This window comes from Macaca nemestrina, chromosome 19 (assembly GCF_043159975.1).
Source record: "Macaca nemestrina isolate mMacNem1 chromosome 19, mMacNem.hap1, whole genome shotgun sequence".
Classification (NCBI taxonomy): domain Eukaryota; kingdom Metazoa; phylum Chordata; class Mammalia; order Primates; family Cercopithecidae; genus Macaca; species Macaca nemestrina.
Window position 1 is genome coordinate 41,487,768 of NC_092143.1, and position 25,782 is coordinate 41,513,549.

General features: G+C 41.3%; 1 protein-coding gene across 4 annotated transcripts in view; it reads left to right on the plus strand.

Annotated features, from left to right (window-relative positions):
- The window catches only part of LOC105489404 (cilia and flagella associated protein 53), a 42,283-nt gene that overhangs the window by 12,762 nt on the left and 3,739 nt on the right, over positions 1-25,782 (plus strand). For 2 of the 4 annotated variants that reach the window (XM_011754211.3, XM_011754212.3), the window contains exons 4-8: positions 2,678-2,981; positions 3,474-3,692; positions 11,001-11,217; positions 15,783-15,885; positions 21,810-22,042. In XM_011754211.3, the coding sequence (XP_011752513.2) occupies positions 2,678-2,981; positions 3,474-3,692; positions 11,001-11,217; positions 15,783-15,885; positions 21,810-22,038 (1,072 nt within the window). In that variant the 3' untranslated portion in view covers positions 22,039-22,042. Of the gene's footprint in view, positions 1-2,677; positions 2,982-3,473; positions 3,693-11,000; positions 11,218-15,782; positions 15,886-21,809; positions 22,145-25,782 lie in introns of those variants that run through there. The other 2 variants (XM_011754210.3, XM_024795250.2) reach the window with 1 other exon arrangement.

The window sequence follows — 25,782 nt, forward strand, 5'->3', positions numbered from 1 at the left end:
ACAGGCATGCGCCACCAAGCCCGGCTAAATTTTTGTATTTTTAGTGGAGGTGTGAGTTCTCCATGTTGATCAGGCTGGTCTCGAACTCCCAACCTCAGGTGATCCGTCCGCCTCAGCCTCCCAAAGTGCTGAGATTACAGGCGTGAGCCACAACTGCCAGCCGTAAATGTATTTTTTTTTTTTTAAATAAACACTAAACTATTTTCTAGAGTAGCCGTACCATTTTATAGTCCTACCAGCAGTATATGAGACATCCAATTTTTCCACATCCTGGTCCTTTTGGTGGTGGCGTTACTGTTTTTTTTGTTTTGTTTTGTTTTTGTTTTTAGCTGTTCTAACTAGTGTGCTGTGATATCTCATCATGGGCTTAACTGGTATTTACCTAATGGCTGGTGATGTTTAGCAACTTTTCATGTGCTTATTTTCCATCTGTACATTTTCTTTGGTGAAATGTTTCTTTATATCTTTTGCCCATTTTCTAATTAGATTTTTAGAATTTAGATTGTTTTAGCTGTTAAGTTTTTACCTTTTCTTTTAGCTGTTAAGTTTTGAGAATTCTTCATGTATTCTAGATAGAACTTCTTTGTCCGATATGTGGTTTTTTCCCCTAAACTATAGCTTATCTTTTTTTTTCATGTTTTAAATGGTTTTTTTCTTTTTTTCCCCAGTCATTCAGCAGTCCTGTCTTATTTGTCCTATTAAAAGGATCTTTTACAGAGCAAAATTTTTTAATATTAATGAAATCAAATTTATCAATATTTCTTTTATGGATTGTACTTTTGGTACATTATGAAATTTCTTTTTAAATGCCCTGTAATTATACACAGTTAATGATTAGACCTCAGATTAAGGTAGGCATTTCGGGGGTTTGTTTTGGGGTGCTTTTATTAACGAATAACCTAGGATATTTGGTCAGAATGCCTGTGGATCAGAGGTAGTCTTGCCTCTGTCAGTTGCTGGCAGAGGTGATACAATGAAGCACCAAGAAATCCAAACTCCAGGGCCACACTGCCAGCTCTTCAGTCCCAGTTCTACCACATATGAAATGGACAAACTTGGGTAAGATGCTTAACTGCTGTGTGCTTCCATTTCCTCATCTGTAAACCAAGGGTAATAAAAATAATAAAAACGAACTTGCAGTAATGCTCATTGCCATATTGATTGTTATGAAGATTACAAGAGTTCATATGTGTTGAAGTGCTTAGAATAGTGTCTGGAAGATAATAAGCACTTAATAACTTTTGCTAATAATATTCCTACTACTGGCTATGTGACTTGGGAAGACACTTAGGCTCCCTGAGTCTCCGTTGCTTTAACTCTAAGATGGGGATGATAGCTGCTACCTGTAAACTATAAAGCAGTCATAAACATAAAGTCTTCCTCTTATCAATGATTGTTATCATTAGAATAAATAGATATTCTATCATTCAATTTATTTTTTTTAGAGACAGGGTCTTACTGACCTAGAGTGCAGGCTAGAATGCATTGGTATGGTCCTAGCTCACCACAGCCTCAAACTCCTGAGTTTGAGTGGTCTTCTTGCCTCAGTCTCCCAAGTAGCTAGGACTACAGGTGTGTGCCACCATGCCCAGCTAATTTTTAAAAAATTTTTGTAGAGACAAGGTCTCACTGTGTTGCCCAGGCTAGTGCTAGTCTCCAGGGATCCTCCTGCCTTGGCCTCCCAAAGTGTTGGGATTACAGATATGAGTCACCATGCCTGGCCAGATATCCTGTCTATATATAGTGAGCATCTCAGCCTGGTGTGGTGGCTTATGCCTGTAATCCCAGCGCTTTGGAAGGCTGAGGCAGGAGAATCACTTCAGGCTAGGAGTTTGAGACCAGCCCTGGCAACATAGCGAGACCCTGTCTCTACAAAAAAAATTTTTTTTAATTAGCCAGACATGTTGACATGTGATTATAGTCTCCGCTACTTGGGAGGCTAAGGTGGGAGGATCACTTGAGGCCAGGAGTTCAAGGATACAATGAGCCATGATCACACCACTGCATTCCAGCCTGGGCGACAGAGTGATACCTTGTCTCTTAAAAAAAAAAGTGAGCAGCCAGGCATGGTGGCTCACACCTGTAATCCCAGCACTTTGGGAGGCCGAGGCGGGCAGATCACAATGTCAGGAGATCAGGACCATCCTGGCTAACAAGGTGAAACCCCGTCTGTACTAAAAATCCAAAAAAATTAGCCAGGCATGGTGGTGGGCGCCTGTAGTCCCAGCTACTCAGAAGGCTGAGGCAGGAGAATGGCATGAACCTGAGAGGCAGAGCTTGCAGCGAGCCAAGATGGTGCCACCACACTCCAACCTGGGCAATAGAGTGAGACTCTGTCTCAAAAAAAAAAAAAAAGAATGTGAGCATCCCTAAAGTAGAGGTTCTCAAAGTCAAGTGAATAGGTCAATCATTGGGGTTAACAGGTTGAGTTTTTGATCCAAGGTCACACAGGAAACGGAGTCAGGGCTGCCTTTGCTTGACTCCAGTTTCCATAGTCAGACTGTGCCATCCTGGTGCTTGCCTCCCTTCTGCTCCCTCATGTTTCCTGTGCTCCGATGGCCTGCATCCAGGTCTTTGATTTTTTCTTGCTTCATTGTGTGACTGTACAGATGTGTGCTTCAATAGAGCAGTGCCTCATGAAAGGCTGTGTTTTGTCTTTTTAAAATTTTCCTTTCAGGGAACGCTGTGAGGAGCTCCGTGTTGAATTGTTTTGTATCCATCAGAAGAAGGTGTGTGAGGAGCGGAAAGCACAGATTGCATTTAATGAGGAGCTGAGGAGGCAAAAGCTGGTGGAAGAGCAGATGTTCTCCAAGCTCTGGGAGGAAGACCGATTAGCCAAGGAAAAGCGAGAAGCCCAAGAGGCGAGGAGACAGAAAGAGCTGATGGAGAACACACGCCTGGGGCTGAATGCCCAGATCACCAGCATCAAGGCACAAAGGCAGGCAGCACAGCTGCTGAAGGAAGAGGAGGCGCGCCTCGTGGTGGGCCTTTAAAATGCTTGTTAGAGGGTGATCAACGCCATGGGTATAGCACAGTTTGCAGGCCTGTTACTGTACAGTTTGTCTGATGGCCTGGGCTAGTTCACAGGCACATTTCGAATTTTGGACTCTCAGTGCTGTTTAATAATGTATCCAAATGTATGGTACAGAGTCACATGTGGAAGGCCAGCACACCCACAGGCAGCGAATGGTGGTAGATGATGGGTACTGGGATTAAAAGTGGTTTCCCTTTATACTTTCCTGTTTTGAACTCTACAACGATTTATTACATTATAATCACACATACCCCGGCAATTTTCACAGTTTTATTGCTGATTAACTATGAAAAGGCAAGTTTTCTTTCTTATAGCCTCTCTCAATCCAGGTGTGTGTGTATTTCCAGAAATCCTTTATTCCTGTCTCCTAAATCAAATGCACTAACTTGTCTTGGTCCAACTGTACTGATGCATTATCTTTATTATGATTCTACTTTAGGAAAGTAACAACGCACAGATTAAACATGAGAATGAACAGGATAAGCTAAAGAAACAGAAGGCAAAGCAGGAAACTAGGATCATTTTGCAAAAAGCCCTACAGGACAGGATAGAACATATTCAGCAGGACTACAGAGAAGAACAGGACTTGAACATGAAGCTCGTGCAAAGGGCCCTTCAAGACTTACAGGAAGAGGCAGATAAAAAGAAACAAAAAAGAGTAAGACTTTTTTTTTCATGCCTGCTACCTGCTGGAAGGGATTTGTGAGTTCTCAGTCTTTTGGAAGACGGCTACAAATATATAACAGTGCTACTCTGAGTGTGGTCCACGAGCCAACAGCATCAGCACCATCTGGGAAAATGTTAGAAACAGAAATTCACAGGCTCCAGAATCAGGATCTCCCAATCAAAATCATGACAGGGACAGGAAATCTGTGTTTCAGCACACTCCCCCAGGTGATTCTGATGCTAACTAATGTTTGAGAACTCCTGGAATTTGAGGAAGACATCACTGAGAAAGTGACATTTGAGTTGAACCTTAAAGGATATGTGAAGTTTGGTCAGGCAAAAAGAGTAGGGAAAGGCATTCAGTATTGATTTAGCTACCTGTACCTTTGGAATTTGGATTGAACTTTTAAGAGTGTTTTGTTTCTCCCACAGGTGCTTTTTCTTGTTTTTACCTGGTTCTTAGTATGCATGTGCTTTGTTTTTTAATTAAACTTCTCTCTCTCTCGCTCTCTTTTTTTTTTTTTTTTTTTTTTTTGAGACAGAGTCTCACTCTGTAACCCAGGCTGGAGTGCAGTGGCATAATCATGGTTCACTGTAGCCTCGCCCTCCTGGGCTCAAGCAATCCTCCCACCTCAGCCTCCCGAGTAGCTGGGACTACAGACACCCACCACCTAGCCTGGCTAATTTATGTATTTTTTGTAGAGACAGCGTTTTGCCAAGTTGCCCAGGCTGGTCTGGAGTGGGCTCAAGTGAACCTCCCACCTTGGCCTCCTAAAGTGCTGGGATTACAGGTGTGAACCACTGTGCCTGGATAAACTTCATTTTGATATGATTGTAGATTCATATGCAGTTTTAAGAAATAATACAGAGAGATTCCTTGTACCCATTACTCTGGTTCCCTCAATGGTAATATCTTGCAAAACTAGAGTACCATGCCAGTCAGGATGTTGACATTGATATAATCAAGATACTGAACATCTCATCACCACCAGGATTTCTCATATTGACCTTTTATAGTCACACCTACTTCCCTTTTGCCCCACCCCCTTCTTAACCCTGTTCTTCATTTCTATAATTTTATTATTTTGGGAATGTTATATTAGTAGAATCATATAGTATGTAATCTTTTCAGATAGTCTTTTTCACTTAGCATAACCCTCAGGAGATTTGTCCAACTTTTTGGATCTATCAGTAGTTCTTTATTTTTATTTTTATTTAAAAAAAATTTTTTTTTTTTTGAGACAGTCTTGCCCTGTCACTCAGGCTGGAGTGCAGTGGTGTGATCTCAGCTCCCTGCAGCCTCAGCTTCCCAGGCTCAATTGATAACTTCAACCTCAGCCTCCTGAGTCGTTGGGACTACAGGCGCAAGTCACCACGCCCAGCTAGTTTTCTTATTTTTTGTAGAGATGGGGTCCCACTATGCTGCCCAGGCTGGTCTTGAATTCCTGGGCTCAAGTGATCCTCCTGCCTTGGCCTCCCAAAGTGTTGGGATTACAGGCATGAGCCACTGCGCCCAGCCTTCTTTTTATTCCTTTTTTTTTTTGAGATAGAATTTCGCTCTTGTCACCCAGGCTGGAGTGCCGTGGCATGATCTCAGCTCACTGCAACCTCCGCCTCATGGGTTCAAGCGCTTTTCCTGTCTCAGCCTCCTGAGTAGCTGGGATTACAGGCATGTGCCACTGCGTCTGGCTAATTTTTGTGTTTTTTAGTAGAGACAAGGTTTCGCCACGTTGGCCAGCCTGGTCTCAAACTCCTGACCTCAGATGATCCAGCCGCCTCGGCCTCCCAGTTTATTCTTGAGTAGTATTTATGGTATAGATTTACTGCAGTTTGTTTAGCCATTCACCTGTTGAAGGACATTTGAGTTGTTTCCAGGTTATGGCTGTTATGAGTAAAGCTGCTATAATCATTTGAGTACAGGTTTTTCAGTCAACACATTCTCAATTTTTTTTTTCTTTGACGGAATCTCGCTCTGTCACCCAGGCTGGAGTGCGGTGGCGTGGTCTCGGCTCACTGTAACCTCCACCTCCCGGGTTCAAGTGATTCTCCTGCCACAGCCTCCTGAGTATCTAGGATTACAGGTGTGGCTACCATGCCCGGCTAATTTTTTTTTTTGTATTTTTAGTAGAGATGGGATATCACCATGTTGGCCAGGCTGGTCTCAAACTCCTGACCTCAAGTGACGCGCCCACCTCAGCCTCCCAAAATGCTTGGATTACAGGCATGAGCCACCACACCCGGCACAAATCATCATTTCTATGAGATAAATGCCTAGAAGAGCAATTGCTATATCATATAGTAATTGCATGTTTAGTTTTTTAAAGAAACTGCTAAACTGTTTTTCAGAGTAGCCGTACCATCTTACGTTCCCAGCAGCAATACGTGAGCAATCTGGTTTCTCCACATCCTCACCAGCATTTGGTGCTATCACTATTGTTCACTTTAACCATTCTGATAGATGTGTAGTAACATCTCATTGTGGTTTAATTTACATTTCCCTAATGGTTAATGATTTTGAACAACTTTTTATGAGCCTGTTTTCCATCTGTATGTCGTCTTCAATGAAATGTCTCTTCATGTCTTTTGCCCATTTTCTGTTTTGTTTTCTTTTTGTTTAGCCAGTATCTCACTCTGTCATTTAGGCTGGAGTACAGTGGCATGATCATAGCTCACTGCAGCCTCCAACTCCTGGTTTTTGCACATTATCTAATTGACTTGTTTATTTGATTTGTTTTTTCCTGTTGAGTTTTTTGTTCACATTTAAATCATTTTATTTATTTTTTTAATAGCTTCAAGAGATAATTCACGTAACATTCAGTTCCCCAATTTAAACGATACAATTCAGTGGATTTTACTGTTTTCGCAGATAAGTGCCCCTATCATCACGTTCTATTTTAGAACATTTTCACTATCCTGCTATCCCTTCTTCCTCACCTCCCACCTCCACTCCTAAGCAGCCACTTATCTACTTTGTGTCTCTATAGATTTTCCCATTCTGGACTTTGACATGAATGGAATCACATGTTATGTGACCTGTTGACTGTCTTCTTTCACTTAGCATAATGTTTTCAAGGTTTATCCAGCATGTATTGCTATTTTATTTGTTTATGTGGCTGAATGATATTCCATTGTATGGATATGCCACATTTTGTTTATGCATTATATCAGCTGATGGACATTTGGGTTATTTCCACTTTTTGGCTATTATGAATAATGCTACTATGAACATTCATGTACAAATTTTTGTGTGGACGTATGTTTTTATTTTTCTTTGGGACATATAACTAGAAGTCGTATTACTGGGCCATATGGTAACTCTGTTGAAGTTCTGAGGAATTGCCAAAGTATTTCCCATAGTGGCTGAACCATTTTACATTCCCACCAGCAGTGTATGAGGGTTTTGATTTATCCACATGCTCACCAACACTTGTTATTGTCTGTCTTTTTTATTTTACCCATCCTAATGCATCTGAAGTAGTATCTCATTATGGTTTTTATTTGTATTTCCCTAGTGACTAATGATATCGAGCCTCTTTTCCTGTGCTTATGGTCATTTGTAGATCTTCCTTGGAGAAATCTATTTGAAGGCTATTCTCTATTCTTAGAGAAGTCTATTCAAGTCCTTTGCCCATATTTTAGTTGGGTTATTGGTCCTTTTATTATTAAGTTGTAAGAGTTGTTTTCTTTCCCCCCTCTTTTTTTTTTTTTTAAGTCTCCCTCTTGTTTCCCAGGCTGGAGTACAATGGTGCAATCTCGTCTCACTGCAAACTCCACCTCCCAGGTTCAAGCAATTCTTCTGCCTCAGCCTCCTGAGTCACTGGGATTACAGGCGCCTGCCACCACGCCTGGCTGATTTTTTTATATTTTTAGTAGAGACGGGGTTTCACCATGTCGGCCAGGCTGGTCTTGAACTCCTGACCTTAGGTGATCTGCCCACCTCAGCCTCCCAAAGTGCTGGGATTACAGGCATGAGCCACCATGCCTGGCCAAGAGTTCTTTATATTTTCTAGATTCAAGTCTCTTACCAGATAAATGACTTGCAGTTATTTCCTTTCATTCTGTAGGTTGTCTTTTTACTTTTTTGATGGTGTCCTTTGAATCACAAAAGTTTTAAATTTTGACAAAGTTCAATTTAGCTAGATTTTCTTTTGTTGCTTATGCTTTGGGGGTCCTATCTAAAAAACGGTTACCTACTCTAGGATCACAAAGATGTACTCCTTTGTTTTCTTGTTAGAGTCTTATAATTTTAGCTTTAACATTTAAGCTTTTGATCCATTTTAAGTTTTGTATATGGCATGAGATAAGGATCCTAATTCATTATTCTGCATGTGGATATCCAGTTATTCCAGCATCATTTGTTGAAATAATTGTCTAATTGTTCCCCTATTGAATTGTCTTATCACCCTTGTCAAAAATCAATTACAGTAAAGTGAAGGTTTATTTCTGGACACTCAGTTCTATTCCATCACTCTATATATCTATCCTTAGTCCAGTATAACAAATCTACATGTCTTGATTACTGTCGCTTTGTAGTAAGTTTGAAATCAGAAAATGTAAATGCTGGCCAGGCACAGTGGCTCACGCCTGTAATCCCAACATTTTGGGAGGCTGAGGCGGGAGGATCAGCTGAGGTCAGGAGTTTGAGACCAGCCTGACCAACATGGTGAAACCCTGTCTCTACCAAAAATGCAAAACTTAGCTGGGCATGGTGGCACATACCTGTAATCCCAGCTACTTCAGAGGCTGAGGCAGGAGAATCGCTTGAACCGGGAGGTGGAGGTTGCAGTGAGCTGAGATCGCATCATTGCAGTCCAGCCCAGGCAACAAGAGTGAAACTCCACCATTGCATTCCAGCCTGGACAACCAGAGTGAAACTTCATCTCAAACAAAAAAAAAAGAAGAGAGAGAGAGAAAATGTAAATCCTCAAACTTTGTTCTTTTTCAAATTGTTTTGGCTATTCTGGCTCCCTTGCATATCCACGTATCTAGAAGTTACATGGATCAGCTTGTCAATTTCTACAAAGAAGCCAGTTGAGATTTTGATAAAAATTGTGTTGAATCTGTAGGTCAATTTGGGAAGTGCTGCCATTTTCACAGTATTTTTTTCTGATTCATGAACTTAGGCTGTCTTTCCATTTATTTAGGTCTTCTTTAATTTCTTTCAGTAATGTTTCCTAGTTTTCAGAGTATGCATTTTAACACTTTGTTAAATTTATTCCTAAGGATGACATTTCTATTTGGAAATAAAATTTTAAATTTCATTTTAGATTGATGCTGTCAAATAGAAATACAAGGACTTTTGTATATTGGTCTTGTATCCTGCAACATTGCTAAACTCATTTTGTAGTTTTAATAGTTGTTTTTTTTTTTTTAAATAGAGTCTTGTCGTGTCACCCAGGCTAGAGTGCAGTGGCATATTCTTGGCTCACTGCAACCTCTGCCTTCAGGGTTCAAGCGATCTTCCTGCCTCAGCCTCCTAAGTAGCTGGGACTATAGGCTTGTGCCACCACACCCAGCTAATTTTTTTGTATTTTTAGTAGAGACGGGGTTTTACCATGTTGACCAGGCTGGTCTCCAACTCCTGACCTCAAGTGATCCACCCACCTCAGCCTCCGAAAGTGCTGGGATTACAGGCATGAGCCACTGTGCCTGGCCAAGTTTCAGTAGTTTTTTAGTGGATTATTAGTTCACTCTTCTTTTTGGTGCTCAGATTGCCTGATTCTAGATCGTGGGAGTCCCTTTAAGTGGGCTGTCTTGTTCTTTTGATGCTGTCCTCCAATAGACTTTGATAGTTTTCTTGATTCTGACACAACAAGATGTCCCAGGTTCATCCTGTTCAGTTTCTGCTCCAGTCTTATAATTGATTATTTTCCCAAGGATTGTTGGTTATTTTTAGTGGGAAATGGTATTAGTCTTTTTTCACACTGCTGTAAAGAACTACCTGACATTGGGTAACTTATTAAAAAAAGAAGGTGTAATTGACTCACAGTTCCACATGGCTGGGGAAGACTCAGGAAACTTAAAATCACAGTGGAAGGGGAAGCAAGGCACGTCTTATGTGGTGGCAGGAGGGAAGGTATGAAGAAAGCCACACTTTTAAACCATCAGATCTCATGGGAATTCACTATCACGAGAACAGCATGGGGGAAATTACCCCCATGACCCAGTCACCTCCCACCAGGTCCCTCTCCTCACACATGGGGATTACAATTCAAGATGTGATTTGGGTGGGGACACAGAGCCAAACCATATCAGGTATTTAATAATATCTAGAACCTTGGTGTTGGATAAACTCATTGCTGTCAGATAATTACTGCAACATGGCAGTAGCCAACTAAAAATGCACTAAATAAATAGTAGGTCTGAACTTTAGCTGCACATTACTATCACCTGGGGGAACTTAAAAGGTATCCATTAAATAGGAATTTCTGGGGGTGGGACTCAGTCCTCAGTACATTTTTTTTTTTTTTTTTTTTTTTTGAGATGGAGTCTTGCTCTGTTGCCCAGGCTGGAGGGCAGTGGTGCGATCTTGCTCACTGCAAGCTCCGCCTCCTGGGTTCATGCCATTCTCCTGCCTCAGCCTCCCAAGTAGCTGGGACTACAGGTGCCTGCCACCACACCAAGCTAATTTTTTGTATGTTTAGTAGAGACAGGGTTTCACCACGTTAGCCAGGATGGTCTCAATCTCCTGACCTCATGATCCGTCCGCCTTGGCCTCCCAAAGTGCTGGGATTACAGGTGTGAGCCACCACCCCCGGCCAGCCCTCAATACTTTTTAAAGCTCCTCAGGTGGTTCCAAAGTGTAGCTAAGATTTATAATTGCTGTAATAAAGTACAAAATGACTACCAGCCAGAGAGACAGTGCTATAATAGTAGAAATGACTTATTTTGTTGATCCGATTAAGATTTCATATACCTAAATTAAAGTAAATGAGAATAAAGCTGTATCATTGAAAACTATTTGGCAACTACTTTGAAAAACACTTTGTTAACTTATTCAAACAAGTATTATCAAACATTTCAAACAAATACAAAGAATTGCACAATGAGTCCCCATGTGTCCATCACCTCACTTTAACAACCATCAACTAATGGCCATTCTTGTCTCTTCTATATCCCTACCCATTTCCCCCCTACTCTTGAGTATTTTGGAATAAACTTCAGACTTACATCTGTAAATGTTTCAGTACATAGTTCTAAAAGATTGGGATTGGAGCTTTTAAAGATTGTTTTTAAATGTATCCTTACTATCACTATCACACCAAAAAATTTTAACAATATGAATTTTTATGTTACATAGGAAGATATGATAAGAGAACAGAAGATATACCATAAATATTTGGCACAGAGACGTGAGGAAGAAAAAGCTCAGGAGAAAGAATTTGACAGAATATTAGAGGAAGACAAGGAAAAGAAGTTGGCTGAGAAGGACAAGGAGCTGAGACTTGAAAAGGAGGCAAGGAGACAGCTTGTGGATGAGGTCATGTGTACAAGAAAACTTCAAGTTCAAGAAAAGTGTAAGGAACTGAATTACAGTTTTGTTATAGCTTGCTCTTAATTCAATTTAGGTAACAACCAAAATACTAACAACCATAATACTTATTATGTAAAACACCATGAGGGATGCAAAAAGGATGAAGGCAGGAGGCCTGTTTGTGCAAATCTTATCTAGTTGGATATATATGAAGAGTTTTATATACCAGCAGATTCCAGTCCCAGGGGAGAAGTTCTCAAGGTTAAAGGAACAGTACATCATTTGAATACTGTGTGCCTTGGTGATTAGAATGAAGAGTGAGAAGGTGGGGCACAGACATACAGCTCCCTCTTGTCCTTTGTATCTGTCCCTCTTTTCTTTTGAAAGTTTTCTCCATACTGTTGCGGGAAGTCAGGGACCCCAAACGGAGGGACCAGCTGAAGCTGCAGCAGAAGAACATAAATTGTGACGATTTCATGGACTTTTATCAGTTCCCAAAATTAATACTTTTATAATTTCTTATGCCTATCTTTACTGCAATCTCTGAACATAAATTGTGAAGATTTCATGGACATTTATTAGTTCCCAAAATTAATACTTTTATAATTTCTTACACCTGTTTACTTTAATCTCTTAATCCTGTCATCTTCATAAGCTGAGGATGTATGTCACCTCAGGACCCTGTGATGATTGTGTTAAGTGTACAAATTGTAAAACATGTGTATTTGAACAATACAAAATCAGTGCACCCTGAAAAAGAACAGAATAACAGCGATTTTCAGGGAATAAGGAAAGATAACCATAAGGTATGACTGCCTGCAGGGTTGGGCAGAATAGAGCCATATTTTTCTTCTTGCAGAAAGTGAGTAGGATAAATATCGCTGAATTCTTTTCCCAGCAAGGAATAGCCCTGGGGAAGGAATGCATTCCTGGGGGTAGGTCTATAGACGGCAGCTCTGGGAATGTCTGTCTTATGTGGTTGAGATAAGGACTGAAATACACCCTGGTCTCCTGTAGTACCCTCAGGCTTACTAGGATTGGGAAATTCCAGCCTGGTGAATTCTAGTCAGTCCGGTTCTCTGCTCTCCAACCCTGTTTCCTGTTAAGATGTTTATCAAGACAATGTGTGCACAGCGGGACACAGACACTCATCAGTAATTCTAATTTTGCCTTCGCCTTGTGATCTTTATGGCCCTTTGAATCGTGTGATCCTTGTGACCTACTCCCTGTTTATACACCCCCTACCCTTTCAAAATCCCTAATAAAAACTTGCTGGTTTTGCAGCTCGAGGTCGCCATCATGGTCCTACCAATATGTGATAACACCTCCGTAGGCCCAGCTGTAAAATTCTCTCTTTGTACTCTTTCTCTATTTCTCAGACTGGCTGACACTTAGGGAAAATAGAAAGGACCTACGTTGAAATATTGAGGGCTGGTTTCCCCAATGCCATACCTTTGTTTATGTAGTTGTCTCTGCCTATGATGCTCTTGATCATGAGAAATCTAGTCATCCTTCAGTGCCAGCTCAATTGACTCATGCCTTGAGCAGCCCTCTGTGTTCCCCCATTTAAAATAAATCCTCTTTCCAGGGCACTGTGGCTTGCTCACATCTCAGATGACCAACTGGCCAGGAGGGCCTTTATTTGGAGACTATTCTCAAAGTTTGGAGAATCTTCCCCCTTTTTAATACTTACATTCAATCCACGTCAGTTACTAGGTGTTTCTTTCATAAAGGGAGTTTAAGCTATTCTTGTAAGGGTAAGCTTTGTTTCAAGGTTTCTGAAAGTTACATCTGTGCTGAATGACCTTTGTCTCTTGGAAATCCCTGGACTAGGTTGCATCATACTGCTAAGTGATACATAGTGTCAGCCCTGTGAGATGCTTAAGTTAACTTTATGGCTACCTATAATCTTATAGCCACATTATGTCTCTCTTATTTTACTACACTATGCCACTGTATTCCCTCAGCTTCAAGCAGTGCTTGGTCACAGAAGGGTGTTCGTTGAGAGGGTGAATTTCCACCTCCATATTTCTGCCATTTCCATGTCCAGCCCAAGGGACCAGAGAGGCAATAAACACATGGACACATTTATTATTAGGGTACCACTGGATTTCACACTAGTGGTCTTTCCAAGAGGAAGCTTATCCTGGTCCCATTCATTAATTCTTCACTCCAGGAATTATAATAGCAGTAGAAAATTGTTAAGCAGATGGAACTTTTAGAAACCAAGTAGAAAGTTTATACGCTGAAAAGATTTTTATATTCATCAGTGATGTTAGAAATAGACAATCGGTGCCAGGAAGAAAAGTCAGCACAGAGACAAATGATCTCTCAGCAAGGCCATCTTTACTTTCTGCAGAAAGGGTGCTCATTTGAAGATGGAACAATAGCAAGAGCACACCTAGGCCAGGGAGGGGAAGGAGTTCTTTTTTTTTTTTTTTTTTTTTTTGAGACGGAGTCTTGCTGTGCCCCAGGCTGGAGTGCAGTGGCGGTCGATCTCGGCTCACTGCAAGCTCCGCCCCGCCGGTTTCACGCCATTCTCCTGCCTCAGCCTCCCAAGTAGCTGGGACTACAGGCGCCCGCCACCTCACCCGGCTAATTTTCTTGTATTTTTAGTAGAGACGGGGTTTCACCGGGTTAGCCAGGATGGTCTCGATCTCCTGACCTCGTGATCCGCCCATCTCGGCCTCCCAAAGTGCTGGGATTACAGGCTTGAGCCACCGCGCCCGGCCGGGAAGGAGTTCTTATTCCTGACTCACATGGCCCCTGCTGCCGTGTCGTTCCACTATTGGCTAGGGTTAGACCACACAGGCTAACCTAATTCTGATTGGCTAATTTAAGAGAGTGACAGGCTGAGTGTTCTGGCGGGAAAAATGGTTATGGAATGAGTCAGGGTGGAGAATGAGGGCGGAGCAGATAATCGGAATGAGTCAGGGTGGAGCAGGTAATCAGAATAAGTTAGGGTGGAGCAGGTAATCTGAATGAATCAGGGTGGAGCAGATGATCAAAATGAGTCAGGGTGGAGCAGGTAATCTGAATGAGTCAGAGTGGAGCAGGTAATCTGAATGAGTCAGGGTGGAGCAGGTAATCTGAATGAATCAGGGTGGGGCAGGTGATCAGAATGAGTCAGGGTGGGGCAGGTGATCAGAATGAGTCAGGGTGGAGCAGGTGATCAGAATGCGTCAGGGTGGAGCAGGTAATCTGAATGAGTCAGGGTGGAACAGGTGATCAAAAAAGGTTGCTTTATGAGGAAGTTAAGTTTAAAAGTAGAAGGCAAAGAATTGAACATACTGACATATTGATTATTTGAAGAAAAATTTAGAACTCATATCTAACAAGCAATAAATGTTATGTAAAATATTGGAAAAACATGCAAAATTTATTGAGACCATTTATAAACAAGGAAACAAAATCAACCATAATTCTACCACCCGGGAATAGCTACTATTCACAGCTTTGTATATTTTCTTCTAGTATTTTTACTACATATATAATTTTCCTTCACAGATTAGAATCATGTAGTATATACTGTTTTATGGTCTATAATTTTCACTTATTGAAAATATTTTAAGTCATTTTTTGTCAATTATAAGATTTGTAATGACTGCCTAGAAATCTGTTATAAAAATGGACCATAACTTATTTTACCTAAACACAACTAATGACCCTTTATATTGTTTCTAATCTTTTTACTGCTGTTTTAGAATTCCAGGTTACTGTCTCTGTACATAGTTATTTTTGGATTGTATCTGGTTGTTTAAGATAAATTTCTGAAATAGACCAAAGATATATACATCTCAGATGTATATTCGCCAGTTGTATTTATTATTTTGTAAACTCTGTTTCCTTTGTCTTTTTTTTCTGTTGGGATGCTTAAATATATTTATTAACTTATAAGAGCTTTATTTATTTATTTTTTGAGACGGAGTCTCACTGTGTCGCCCAGGCTGGAATGCAGTGGCACGATCTAGGCTCACTGCAACTTCCACCTCCTAAGTTCAAGTGATTCTTGTGCCTCAGCCTCCTGAGCAGCTGGGATTACAGGCACGTGCCACCATGCCCAGCTAATTTTTGTACTTTTAGTACTTTTAGAGGGGGTTTCGCCATGTTGGCCAGGCTGGTCTCGAACTCCTGACCTCAGGTGACCCACCTGCCTCAGCCTCCCAAAATGCTGGGATTATAGGCATGAGGCATTGCGCCCAGCCAAGAGCTTTATATATTTAAATAATATTTATTTTATAATAAATATATATATTAAATAATAAATTATAATAAATAAACTCTTATTAGTATGAATGGCAATGAACTGTTTGTCTTCAAGGAGAGAAAAGTAGGAAGTGTTTTAACATTGGTAATTTATATGAAAAAGGGTAATTATAGATTTTCAATGAAATATGATTAAGAGGAAATCTGTAGATTGTAGCATATATGAGTCTAAACCCACTTTATTTCTCAATTGAGATGAGTACTTCTACTTTATCAATCTAAGATCCAGCCATGATTCTCAGCTCTACCTTTCTGAAGACAATATGACTCTGGTGCCCAGAAAGATGTTGGCAAGTCTTGTCTGAAAGTCATTTGACATATAATTACTTTTGCTTTTCTTAGTGCAAAGAGAAGCTAAAGAACAGGAAGAACGTGCTATGGAACAGAAACACATAAATGAAAGTCTTAAAGAACTTAACTGTGAAGAGAAGGAGAATTTTGCAAGGTATGATTTTGTTTTCTATATCATCATTTGCTACCTAAAAAAACAGATTTTTGGCCAGGCATGGTGGCTCACACCTCTAATCCCAGTACTTTGGGAGACTGAGGAAGGAGGATTGCTTGAAGCCAGGAGTTTGAGGTTAGACTGGGCAGTGTAGCAAGATCTCATCTCTACAAAAAAATAAAAATAAAAATTAGCCAGATATGGTGACATAGACCTGTAGTCCTAGCTACTTGGGAGCCGAAGTGGGAAGATCACTTGAGTACAGGAGTTAAACACAGCAGCTATGATTGTGCCACTACACTCCAACCTGGGCAACAGGCAAGATCTGTCTCAAAAAAACAAAAACTAAAACAGATTTTCAACATAGAAGACCATGTGCCATAATTCAGGCATTATTGACATTATTTTGCATTAGTGTTACACTTGTCCTTCTAGAAGCTCAAAGCAGTTTACAAAATTTCATGTAAAAGTAGGCACCAACTGTCTTCGTAAAATTAAATTCCATTGCCATTATGTATATTATGATTATACACATAAGTTGTTAGGCTGGATGAATATCTTTAAAAATAAAATAAATTTGAAACACTTAAAAAATAGGCACCAACCTTAAATCCTAATAAAATAGGAAGAAGATTTTTTTTTGCTCCATGAAGTAAATCCTGAAAAGCAGGCTGGCCTAATCAGCTAGATTAGCAGAATGGCTTATAGGGACAGGATTCCATACAAATGCCCCCAGGAGGATGTGTTTAGCCTTACTGCATTAGAAAACTCTGGATGCTTTGGGAAATACCACTGCCCTCCTCTGACAAGGGCTGGGATTAGTTTCCTTCTGATCATCACAACCAGGCTCAAGTGGGGGAAACAGGCGGCTACCTCCCTGCAGCTTTTCTTATACCATCGCACTCTCTTCCCACTGGTGGCCATGATACCTAAATCAGGCAGTCAGTGTAGTGGAGGAAGAGGACCTGGTTTCTCTGATTACTGGTCACCCTCCCTGTTCCTGGGGCCTGTCCCTTGACTTACTCACACTTGGTGCATAGAAATAAGCTTTTCTCTTTCTAGAAAAAGTATGGTTAATGTGCCTGATCCTATTCTCACTTTGGGGTCACAAACAACAATATCTGTCCTACTGTTCTGAGTTCCTGCTACTGCCTCTGCTGTGGAAATCTTTTCTTCTCATATATATGTGTGTGTGTATATATGTGTGTGTGTGTGTGTGTGTGTGTATGTGTGTGTATATATATATATATATATATATATATTTTTTTTTTTTTTTTTTTTGAGCTGGAGTCTTGCTGTGTCACCTAGGCTGGAGTGCAGTGGTGCAACCTCAGCTTACTACAATCTCTGCCTCCCGGGTTCAAGCAATTCTCTGCCTCAGCCTCCCGAGTACCTGGGATTACAGGCACGTGCCACCACGCCTGGCTAATTTTTATTATTTTTAGTAGAGACAGGGTTTCACCACCTTGACCAGGCTGGTCTTGAACTCCTGACCTCGTGATCCCCTCGCCTCGGCCTCCCAAAGTGCTGGGATTACAGGCGTGAGCCACCGCGCCTGGCCTCCTTCTCATTTTTAAAAAGTCTCCTGTTGGAGATTTGGGAGGACTCAATAAATATCACATCTCTTCCCTGCTAAACTTCTGAATCAGCGGAGAGATAAGGAAAAAATTATGGCAGAGGTATTACGGTTACCTATTGCTACATAACAAAACACCCTGAAATGTGTGGTTTAAAGCAAGTTATGATTATCTCTTATGATTCTGTGGGTCAACAAGGCTCGTCTAGGTAGTTCTTGCTTGGAACATCTCATATCGTTGAAGTCAGATCCACATGACTGAGGCTATATTCATCTAAAGGCTCAACCTAGGATACCTACTCATATAGGGAGCAGTGTATGCTGACTGGAGTCAGGGATCTCGGTTATCAACTAGGAGTTTTAGTTGTCACCTGGAACCCCTATGTGTGGGCTCTCCATGTGATCTGGACTTCTCACAATGTGGTGGCTTGTTCTGAGAGGGAGAGTTCTAATAACAAGTATACCAACAGCTGGGAAGAAGAAGCTGCCAGGCCAGTTAAGAGCTACAGCTGGGACTGGCATAGCATTACTTCTGCCATATTCCATTGGTCATAAAAGTAGTTACAGGGCCCATCCTGATTCAAGGAGATGGAGAAAGAAGCTCCACCTCTTGAAATGGTAGTAGAGGTTCACATTGCTGAAGAGCATAACTAGGCTGGTGGCATGGGGGTAAAAGAATTTACCAAGACAGTTGTAGGTACAGGCAGATTTATTAGAGAAAGTAGGAAAATTCAGTGCAAGAAAGCAATGGCAGCCAGCAAGAGAGGAGCTGACTGCCAGGAAACAAAGGCTTGCTGGAGATTTTATAGGATGGTTCTTGGGCTACTTGATAACACCAAGGTAGCAGGGAGCTAACTTGCATTCTTCTGTTAGCCGAGGTGTTTGATGATAAATCGAAGCATTTGATGATAAGCAGGAAGTTTGTGAGTTTTGTATGTTATCTGCACAGGAGGGCTATATGTCCTGAGCCATGAACAAAGGCAGACCTATAGCTTATCTGCTTTATCTCTTTGCTTTCTCCTGGTTCCACCAGCCTGATTCCTTTTCCCTAATTAGGAGTACACATATTGGGAGGAAGATAGTACTGTGGCCATCTTTGGAAAATAGAATCTACCATAGAGGGGTATCCAAATTATCTTTATTTCTGATAAAAGTTGATGGAGTGTTTTCTGACCCCAACAACAGATTCTCTGATTCTTCAGACACCAACTGGATGTCCAAGAATTCAATTCAGTTCTGATAGTAACTACCCCTGGTTAGTACAGACCCCACAGGGTAAGGGCTTAGTCCCACAAACTGCTAACACTTCAGACACCAGATGCTAGTCCCGGACCACCTTCTGATCAACCAGCTATAAATTGGAGTTCCCATGACCTCCTCCTCAGGTTCAACAGTTTGCTAGAATTGCTCACAGAAATCAAGAACACATTTGACTTATGTTTACCAGTTTATCACAATGGACACAACTCAGGAACAGCCAAGTGGAAGAGAAGCATAGGGGCTTCCGTGCTCTCTGTGGGTGCACCATCCTTTCAGCACCTCTCTGTGTCACCATCACAGATGCCCTCAGAACATCCTTGTTCAAGAGGTTTTAGAGCTTCATCTCCAGCCCCCACCTTCCCCTCCTGAGAGGTCAGTGGGTGGGGCTGAAAGTCCTAACCCCCTCATCACTTGGTCTTTCTAGTGACCAACCCCATCCTGAGGCCACCCAGGGGCCCTACCCTAAGTCAGCTTATTAGCATAAAATCAGGTGTTCCTATGAATGACAAAAGATACTTTTACCACTCAGGAAATTACAAGAGTTGTAGGAGCTCTGTGCCAAGAAGTGGGAACAAAGATCAAATATAATTCTTATTATACCACAGCTGATATTAAAAATGTGGCTTATATTTCTAGCCATTGAAACTACAAAGAGGCCAGGCATGGTGGCTTACACTTGTAATCCCACCACTTTGGGAGGCCAAGATGGGCGGATCTTGATCCCAGGAGTTTAAGACCAGCCTGTGCAACATGGTGTAACTCTGTCTCTAAAAAAATACAGCAACAACAAAAAAAATAGCTGGGTGTGGTTGTGTGCACCTGTAGTCCCAGATACCTGGGATGCTGTGGTGGGAGGATCACCTGAACCTGGGAGGTTGAGGCTGCAGTGAGCCATGATTGTGTGATTGTTCCAGTAGTGTACTCCAGCCTGGGTGACAGAGTGAGACCCGGTCTAAAAAAAAAAAAAAAAGAAAGAAACTACAAAGAAAAAAATATGGCTTATAAATTGTAAAATTATATAACCATTATGGAAAACAGTATGGAGGTTCCTCCAAAAAACTAATATTAAAACTACTACATAATCCAGCAATCCCACTTCTGGGTATACGTCCAAAAATTAAAAGCAGGGTCTCGAAGAGATACTTGCACAGAAATATTCATAGCACTTTTCACAGTATTCAAGAGGTAGAAGCAACCCAAGGGTCTATTAATGAAACGAATAAACAAAACATGGTATATATTTATGACGGAATATTATTCAGCCTTAAAAAGCAAGGAAATCCTGTCACATGCCATAGTACGGATGAACCTTGAGGACATTATGCTAAGTGAAATAAGCCAGTCACAAAAAGACAAATACTGTATGATTCTATTTTTATGAGACATATAAAGTAGTCAGATTTATAGAAACATAAAGTAGAATGGTGGTTACCAGGGGTTGTGGGGAGGAAAGAGGGGAGGGGAGTTTCAGATTTGCAAGATGAAAAAGTTCTGGAGATCTCTTTTACAGCAATATGAAGAGACTTAACTGCTGAACTGTACACTTAAAAATGGTTAAGATGTAAATTTGTTATGTGGGTTTTTTTGTTTGTTTGTTTTTGTTTTTGTTTTTTTGACAAGGTCTTGCTCTATTGCCCAGGCTGGGGTGCAGTAGTGTGATCACGGCTCACTGAAACCTCAACCTCCTGGGCTCAGACAATCCACCCACTTCAGCAGGGACCACAGGCACATGCCACCATGCCTGGCCAATTTTTTATTGTTTTGTACAGATCAGGTCTCCCTATGTTTCCCAGGCTGGTCTCAAACTCCTGTGATCCTCCTGCCTTGGCCTCCTAAGGTACTGGGATTATTAGGTGTATGACCTATGTAATTTTGTTTTGTTTTGTTTTTTGTTTGTTTGTTTTTGAGATGGAGTTTCACTCTTGTTACCCAGGCTGGAGTGCAATGGCGCAATCTCGGCTCACTGCAACCTCCACCTCCTGGGTTCAAGCGATTCTCCTGCCTCAGCCTCCTGAGTCCCTGGGATTACAGGCATGTACCACCGTGCCTGGCTAATTTTTGTATTTTTAGTAGAGACGGAGTTTCTCCAGGTTAGTCAGGCTGGTCTTGAACTCTTGAATCAGGTGATCCGCCCACCTCAGCCTCCCAAAGTGCTGGGATTACAGGTATGAGCCACCGTGCCTGTCATAATGTGTTTTTTATTACAATAAAAATTACACTATAAATAAAAAAACTGTCATATATTTAAAATATGGCTTATAGATGCAAGAAATTGTCTAGTTAATACTGAACAGAATGATAAGATGAGGCTAACTTACCCAGTCCCCAGCAGCATGAGACCACTGCAGGCCTCCTGTGCAGGAATGTGGCCCTTTGATTTAGAGCAGAGCAGAAAACAGACGGAGCAGCCTCTAAGATGAAAGGGGAAAAGCTGGCTGGGTGCAGTGGCTCACGCTTATAATCCCAGCACTTTGGGAGGCCGAGGTGGGCAGATCACTTGAGGTCAGGAGTTTGAGACCAGCCTGGCCAAAATGATGAAACCTCATCTCTACTAAAAATACAAAAATTAGCCAGGCATGGTGGTGGGTGCCTGTAATCCCAGCTGCTCGGGAGGCTGAGGCAGAGAATTGCTTTAACTGGGATGCGAAGGTGGCAGTGAGCTGAGATCGCGCAACTGCACTTCAGCCTGGGCGACAGAGTGAGACTCCTTCTCAAAAAAAAAAAAAAAAGAAAAAAAGAAAGGGGAAAAGTTGAATTGAACAGTTTGCTTATCCTTTCCAATTTTACCCATAGAGAAGAGTGAGGGAAGGGATGGAGGCAAACCAAGAACTATTCCCACATAGCAGTGAACATTGCGAGCAGGGAAGAAGCATTTCCTCTCTAAAATCAATATTTGTTCTAGGATTATATTAATGATTATTGTGTAAGAAACCCATTATTGAGTTTTTCATCTATTTCTTCTCCACTCACCCTGATTTTAATGGGAATTTTAATTTGACTTTACAAATTATATTTTAATTGTAATGCTCTAAATAAATCTAAATGCTTAGTTTTATAATTTTATGCTTTGACATTTCTAATACTTTAGACGCCAATGTTTAGCCCAGGAGTACAGGAAGCAACTTCAGATGCAAATCGCCTACCAGCAGCAGTCCCAAGAAGCAGAGAAGGAAGAGAAACGCCGAGAGTTTGAAGCAGGGATAGCAGCAAACAAGATGTGTTTGGACAAGATCCAGGAGGTCCTGTCCACCCATCAAGTGCTGCCTCAAAACATTCATCCCATGCGCAAGGCATGCCTCAGTGAGCTTCCACCATAGTTCCGTGAGCATCTATGTATCTTTTCTTGGTCTTTTAATATTTTTAACTACAGTATGCTTGTATGCTTCTTTTAACTCCTGGATAAACTGTTCTTTTTTTCCCTGAGTTTGTGTAATTAATTGAACGTAATTTTCTTCCTTTGAGTAAACCTGCACCGTTTTCGGAGTTCACAGACTTACAAATCCAAATGCTCTACTTCATCGCATGTTGTTATTTTCCTGCCCCCTTTGCCTCCTTTTTTAACTCGCTTATGACTAGTTCCATTTGCTGACAACTATCTACCCATATGCCCATTTCTTCTTCCTTCCTTTCTCTTCTCTCTCATATACATAATTCAGTGTTAAGAGAGCATTTTTGCAGGCAGAACTGGGATTAACAGCCACTTTCATTAACCCACCTATTTAGTCATTAAACATATATTTTCAGAGTGCCTCCCATGTGCCAGGCACTATTCTAGATCCTGAGACTTCAGCAAAAACAAAATATACCCCTTGCTCTTGTTGAGCTTACATACTCAACAGGCAACAAGTGTTAAGTGCCATAAACTGGAAATGGCAGGTGTGCTGTTTCATTTTATATGTGATGATCAGAAAAGGCCTCTTTGAGCAGCTGATATTTGAAAAGAGGTCTGATATTTGAAAAGAGGTCTGAATGAACTAGCCATGGATTATCTGCAAGGTAATCATCTAAGGCAGAGGAAAAAGCCAGTGCAAGGTCCCTTGGGAAGAAGCCTGCTGAGTGCATTTGAGGCATAATATTTGTGCTGGAGTAGAGTCAGTAAACATAGATTAATCAGAAAGGTAGTTGGGGCCAGATGATGTAAGGCCTTGGAACCATGGTAAAGGCTGACTTTTGCTTCACTAAAGGGAGCTGTTACAGGGTTTTCAAGAGAGGAGCAACACAATATGATATAAGAGGGTTGCTGGCTGCTATGTCTAGAATAGACATCAGGGAGACAGAAACAAGCATGTTAAGTGATTGCAGCCAGGCATGGTGGCTCACACCTGTAATCCCAACAGTCTGGGAGGCCAAGGCGGGTGGATCACTTGAGGTCAGGAGATCGAGACCAGCCTGACAAACATGATGAAACCCTGCCTCTACTAAAAATACAAAAATTAGCCAGGTGTGGTAGCGTGCGCCTATAATCCCAGCTACTTGGGAGGCTGAGGCAAGAGAATCACTTGAGCCCGGGAGACAGAGGTTGCGGTGAGCCAAGATTGCGCCACTGCACTCCAGCATGGGTGACAGAGTGAGACTCTGTCTCAAAAAAGAAAAAAATAATGTTAAGTGATTACAATAATCCAGGTAAGAGGTGGTGGTAGTGTGGTAGCCAGCCTCCAAGATGACTCCCCATGATCTTCTCCTGTATTTATGTCCAACCTCCCTGAATCACGGCTGATCTGCAGGACCAATAGAACGGAGTATAACTTCCAAGACGAGGTCATAAAAGACACTGCAGCTCAGTCAGCCACTTATGCTAGTAAGGATAGGATGCTCAAGAAGCCCTTCAAAGAGGCCCATGTGGGGAGGCATTGAAGCCTTCCGCCAAAAGGCAGCACAACATGCCAGCCATGTGCATGAGCAACCTTGGAAGATCCTCCAGCCCCTGCACCAGTTAGGCATTCAGATGACTACTGCCCTGGCTGATGACTTAACTGCAATTTCATTAGAGATCTAAGCCAGACTGCTCAGTCAAGGTGTTCCTGATTCCCAACCCACAGAAACTGAGAAATAACAGATGTCTGTTGTGGTTTAAGCCACTAAGTTTTGTGGTATATCATTAGGCAGCAATAGAAAACGAATACGGGTTGTATCTTGGGCACTGTGAGAGAGGTCAGATTCTATTTTAAAGGTAGAGCCAACAAGATGTGCTGATGGATGTGTATGTTGAGTGTAGGGCTTGAAAGAAAGTCATAAAATTGAACTCCAAACTTCTGGTCTAAGCAACAAACCAGTAAAGTGCCTCTGTGGTGGGAAACATTTGACCTATCTCTCAAGTTGTGAACCTGGAGATGTTAGCTAAATGAAGTCAAAGAAATTAAGAAGTTACTGGGTGATTCTCATCAATAGTCAATTTGGCATTCTACCTCTGCACTGCACTGTGTTTTTCATATATCAAAATATGTTTTCTGTTACACCAGTTTTTGTGAAAAACAAATCTGGAAAGGTCTGAAATTTACATCCTTTTCCTAGAGTCATTAGACACAATGAAATATTTTAAAACTCTAGGAAACCCTAAAGTAATGAAACCTAGTTACCTTTGTTTAATCCTCTGTTACTCATACTTACTTGATCTTGAAACCCTTTGTAAAAAAATCAAACCGATTAACACCTTTTGGTAAATGCTCATCTTTCTTCTGCATATTCACATGATTCATTACATCATTTCCATGGGATATTCAGAGAAGCTTTCTGCAGGATATTACTTTCTAAATAAAACAGTGCTTTATTTCTAGTAGCTTGGCCAATGTTTTATGTAAAAATTCTAGAGAAATTTATTCTTTTAGACAGTATTTTAAAAGCTATATTGAGGTATAATTTCCATACCATAAAGTCTACCCATTGTGAGTGATTTATAAAGTGATTCTTGGTAAATTTAGAGCTTTGCAATCATCACCACAATTTAGTTTTAGAATGCTTCCATCACCCCCAAAAAGTTTTCTTGTGCATGTTTACACAAAACCCTACTTCTTTACCCTGTGCCAAGCAAACACTGACCAACTTGTGTCTCCACAGTTGTCTTTTCTTCAAATTTCATATTAATAGAATCACTCAATATGTACTCTTTCATGTTAGCCTTTCACTTAACATGTTTTTGAGGTTCATCATGATACAGGATGCATCTGTAGTTTATTCCTTTTGATTTCTGTAGTATTCTATTGTATGGATATACCACATTTTACACATCCATTCACTAGTTCAGGGACATTTGCATTATTTCTAAGTTTTGGCTGCTATGAACATTCACATACCAGTCTTTGTGTGAACATACACTTTCATTTCTCTTGGTTAGATATGTAGAAATGGAATTGCTAGGTCTTATGGTGTTTTTCACTTAAGTTGCCAGGCTGTTTCTTTTCTTTTCTTTTTTTTTTTTTTTTTTGAGATGGAATCTCGCTCTGTTGCCCAGGTTGGAGTGCAGTGGCACAATCTGGGCTCACTGCAAGCTCCGCCTCCTGGGTTCATGACATTCTCATGCCTCAGTCTCCCAAGTAGTAGGGACTACAGGTGCCTGCCACCACGCCTGGCTAATTTTTTGTATTTTTAGTAGAGATGGGGTTTCACTGTGTTAGCCAGGATGGTCTCGATCTCCTGACCTCGTGATCCACCTGCCTTGGCCTCCCATAGTGCTGGGATTACAGGCGTGAGCCACTACACCCGACCCAGGCTGTTTCAAGTGACTGCATCATATTACGTTCCCAGTGCAATGTATGAAGGTTCCATTTTCACCACATCCTTGTCAGCACTTGTAATGGCAATTCTAGTGACTGTGGAAGGTATCTCATTGTGGTTTTAATTTGCACTTTCCTAATGACTAGTGATGTTGAGCATTTTTTCATGAGCTTCTTAGCCCATCATATGTCTTATTCTGTGAAGTATTTATTCAGATCTTTTCCTCCATTTTCTAATTGGGTTGTCTTCTTATTACTGAGTTGGAGGAGTTCTTTATATAGTCTGGAAACAAGTCTCAGCTACTTGGGAGGCTAAGATGGGAGGATCACTTGAGCCCAGGAGGATGAGGC